General features: G+C 34.7%; 1 protein-coding gene across 1 annotated transcript; it reads right to left on the reverse strand.

Annotated features, from left to right (window-relative positions):
- Nucleotides 1–56: 56 nt before the first annotated feature.
- Nucleotides 57–1125, reverse strand: LOC111386744. Its single transcript, XM_023011207.1, has 2 exons — nucleotides 1106–1125; nucleotides 57–1008 (listed from the first exon to the last, which is right to left on the reverse strand). Exon 2 carries the CDS (start codon nucleotides 990–992, stop codon nucleotides 345–347), a length of 648 nt encoding a protein of 215 aa, XP_022866975.1. The 5' UTR covers nucleotides 993–1008; nucleotides 1106–1125; the 3' UTR covers nucleotides 57–344.
- Nucleotides 1126–1131: the final 6 nt, after the last annotated feature.

A 1131-nucleotide genomic window follows, 5' to 3' on the forward strand; every position in this document is an offset into this window, starting at 1 on the left:
AACATAGGCAAACAGTAGAAAAAACAACATAATTAATTAACAAAATTTTAAACCTCATAAAAAATTGCTGTCCAATTCGTGCAACACAGCTGGAACACCATACCCTCTTACCCTTGTAAGCTGATCAAATCCCTCCAATATGAGAACATCATTCTCCTATTTTTCTTTAACTTTATCTCTTTATACTGAACAAATCTAATTGCCACACAAACAAGAACAGATTTTTCAGCAGTAATTTCGAAGCAAAAAGAGGTAAAAATCAAGCATTTTTAACTACTTAGAATCAAGAAAACTTTAGTTAGGCCTATATTTTATGTTCAAAATTACATATATTTTGCAACCAATCAATATAATCCATTCAGAGTCGATAGATTTGTATGTACACAATGTAGAAGATCCCTTTTTATAGACGAATTTGAGATGATTATATATGAAGAATCCCATACCTTATCGGCGACTGATAGATCCATTTCATTATTGCTTTTCTTCTTGAATTTGTTAATCTTCTTCTTTGGCTTCTTCAACTTGCTCAAGTAAATCTTCTTTTTCTTCTCATTCCTCTTTCCTTTGAGACCCCATTTAATTTCCTTGGAATCGCAAAAGTCATCATCATCCTCCTCCTCGGTACTAACTCTATCCACAGGTGGCGCCACCGTGAAAAGCTCCTTTATTGACCTTTTCTTTGGAACCCTTGGTTTCATTTTCCCCCTTAAAGCCTTCAACTTTGCTGCTTCTCCTATGAATTCTTCAGCATCCAAATCTGATTCTTCTATATACTCTTGATATCTCCGTGGTGATTCTCCCTTTTCTTGAAAATTTTTCTGCTTCTTTTTCGAGTATTCGACCTTTTTAATCGATTCTGAACGGGATAATTTGAGTACATCGAACCACCAGGTGAATTTCTTGACAATGATCGGAGGGAGCAATGATTTTACAACATCTTCATCACTCTCATCGAAAGGCCAGCAATTTACCGCGTTGACACTTCTCATCCTCGAGGTATATTCTCTACAGAAACACAAAACCATAACTTTTTAACAAACCCAACAAAAATCAAGACCTAATAAATATTAAACACGTTAATTAACAAAACTTAACAACTAACCGAATCGAAAAGCCCTCAAATTCCAT

Source organism: Olea europaea, unplaced genomic scaffold, assembly GCF_002742605.1.
Source record: "Olea europaea var. sylvestris unplaced genomic scaffold, O_europaea_v1 scaffold37154, whole genome shotgun sequence".
NCBI classification, from domain to species: domain Eukaryota; kingdom Viridiplantae; phylum Streptophyta; class Magnoliopsida; order Lamiales; family Oleaceae; genus Olea; species Olea europaea.

Excerpts from the sequence above, each read along its gene's own strand:
- LOC111386744 (XM_023011207.1), bottom strand. The coding sequence starts at position 992 with ATGAGAAGTGTCAACGCGGTAAATTGCTGGCCTTTCGATGAGAGTGAT.